We start from the raw sequence: 2,020 nt of genomic DNA on the forward strand, positions 1-2,020 counted from the left end.
CACATCACCACCCAGGTCACCTACAGACTGGGCAAGCTGTCCTACCTCCTGTGCACAAGCCTGTGCATGGTTGGGTAAGTTTTCATGGGCACTTTAGAGATTCAGCATAGCAGAAGGTTAAAAATGAGTAATTAAAAAATCAAAGTTCTAGTTAGTGCTTATACAGACAGTTTGCCCTTTCCAGTTGATAAGAAGCCATCCTGTCCTTTCTAGATACAGTCATCATGCTACAGGGGATGCAAACTTGCTAAATTTAACCCAGGATGTTTCACTTTTCATAAGACAAGCAGAAATTAGTACAACGTTGTCTACTTCCCAACTGTCATTTAGAATCAGGCTCAGAAACCGACTCATGCATAAGATGTAAGAAGCGAAGATTAATTTTTTGGAAGATACTTCAAACATTAACAGACTTGGGAAAGAAGTGGATTCATACAGTGAAAAGGCAGACAGAACAAGGCAGGGAAAAATCACAGATGCAGCCAGTAATCATTCTGTGCATGTCCATCTCCTCTTTGGCTGCAGGTGCTGCTTTGGATGCTGCTTCGTACCTCTCTTTGTGAGGGCCTTCAAGGATGCAGACCATTACTGCCCGTGCTGCCAGTTTCACATTTATAGATACAAAAGACTATAGAAACAAACTTTATGAAACCAGATGATGTAAAGCCTCAATTTCCTAATGGCATAAGATTCTGCACATAAAACTACTGCTAGGAAACTCAAAGGAGTATGCTTAGGTTCTGCAGCTCCCTTGCTGGTGAACCCACCTGTAAACTCCAATTTACCACCACATGGTTGGACTGGCTTTAAAACAAAAGCACTTAAAGACTAATTTGCAGTGTCACTTAATTCATGCTCTATTTGATTTGCTGCCCTGTGCTGTGAAGTTTCCAGCTGGTGAGTACTTCAGCTCCTCTCAAACCTCCCACCCAGCTGGGACACAGACTCCTCCGGACCTCTCAGCCCAACGCTAACCAAGGTTTGGACATGGATGTTTCAGAGAAGCTCCTACCTTCTCTGCACTGGAACTGACTGGTTGAGATTTCATTTTTCTCTGCTCTTCTTCCTATGGGACCTACCCCTGCAGGGCTGCGGGTGGTACAGTGTAGCTGATTATTTATTAACAAAACACTAATTTATGAGACTGTCTTTGCTCTGTTATGTATGAGGTAAGAAAATAAACCTATAATTGTTCACAATACTGGCAAAAACATCTGCTGTTTGCATTGCTTCCATGCCCCATTGCACCCAGAGCAGAGATGCAGGTCACTGGGACACCCCTTTACACTAACAAGCTACAATCCAAAAGGCAAACACACAAAGAAGAAATATCAGCAAACACAGCTTGAAAAAAGTCACCACATCACAAGGCCGTGATTTTACCTCTCGGCCTTCTCACTGCACTGTATCATCTCCCAAAGCAGGGACATACCTCTACATAAAACTTTACAGTCACTTATCTTGTGAAATCAAATATCTGCAATTGCAATGCCCAGGAGGTGCCAGAACCTTCTCAACACTGACAGCAGCAGCACCTGCTGCAGCTTATTGCTGGCTGGAAAAATAAACAGAGGAAGAAAAGAAACCCATGTATATCTATGTTATAACATCATAAATGCTTTCACATTGAATCAGCACCCTGCTTGCTGAGGGCAGGTGGGACGAGAGGCAGCAGCACTGGGCTGCTCCCCTACCCCGCTCTGAGTACAGGGTCTGCACTACCGGGCACTTCAGGAACTCTAAAAGCTCCTTATCCAAACCCCGTCCCGGAGGTGTGACCAGCCCTCCTGTCCCTGCTGTGTGACCAGTCCCCTGTCCCTGCTGTGTGACCAGTTCCCTGTCCCCGCGGTGTGTGACCAGTGCCCTGTCCTAGCAGTGTGTGACCAGTGCCCTGTCCCCGCGGTGTGTGACCAGTCCCCTGTCCCTGCTGTGTGACCAGTGCCCTGTCCCAGCAGTGTGTGACCAGTGCCCTGTCCCAGCAGTGTGTGACCAGTGCCCTGTCCTAGCAGTGTGTGACCAG

General features: G+C 46.6%; 1 protein-coding gene across 1 annotated transcript in view; it reads left to right on the forward strand.

Moving 5' to 3' along the window:
- The window catches only part of LOC108446725 (lipopolysaccharide-induced tumor necrosis factor-alpha factor homolog), an 11,175-nt gene extending 9,964 nt beyond the window's left edge, over window positions 1-1,211 (forward strand). The window contains exons 6-7 of the mRNA XM_017734249.1: window positions 1-74; window positions 526-1,211. The exon at window positions 1-74 is cut by the window's left edge and continues 40 nt beyond it. Coding sequence (XP_017589738.1) covers window positions 1-74; window positions 526-634 — 183 coding nt within the window. The 3' untranslated portion in view covers window positions 635-1,211. The remainder of the gene's footprint in view (window positions 75-525) is intronic.
- Window positions 1,212-2,020: the final 809 nt, after the last annotated feature.

This window comes from Corvus brachyrhynchos, unplaced genomic scaffold (genome assembly GCF_000691975.1).
Source record: "Corvus brachyrhynchos isolate BGI_N302 unplaced genomic scaffold, ASM69197v1 scaffold5, whole genome shotgun sequence".
Lineage (NCBI taxonomy): Eukaryota > Metazoa > Chordata > Aves > Passeriformes > Corvidae > Corvus > Corvus brachyrhynchos.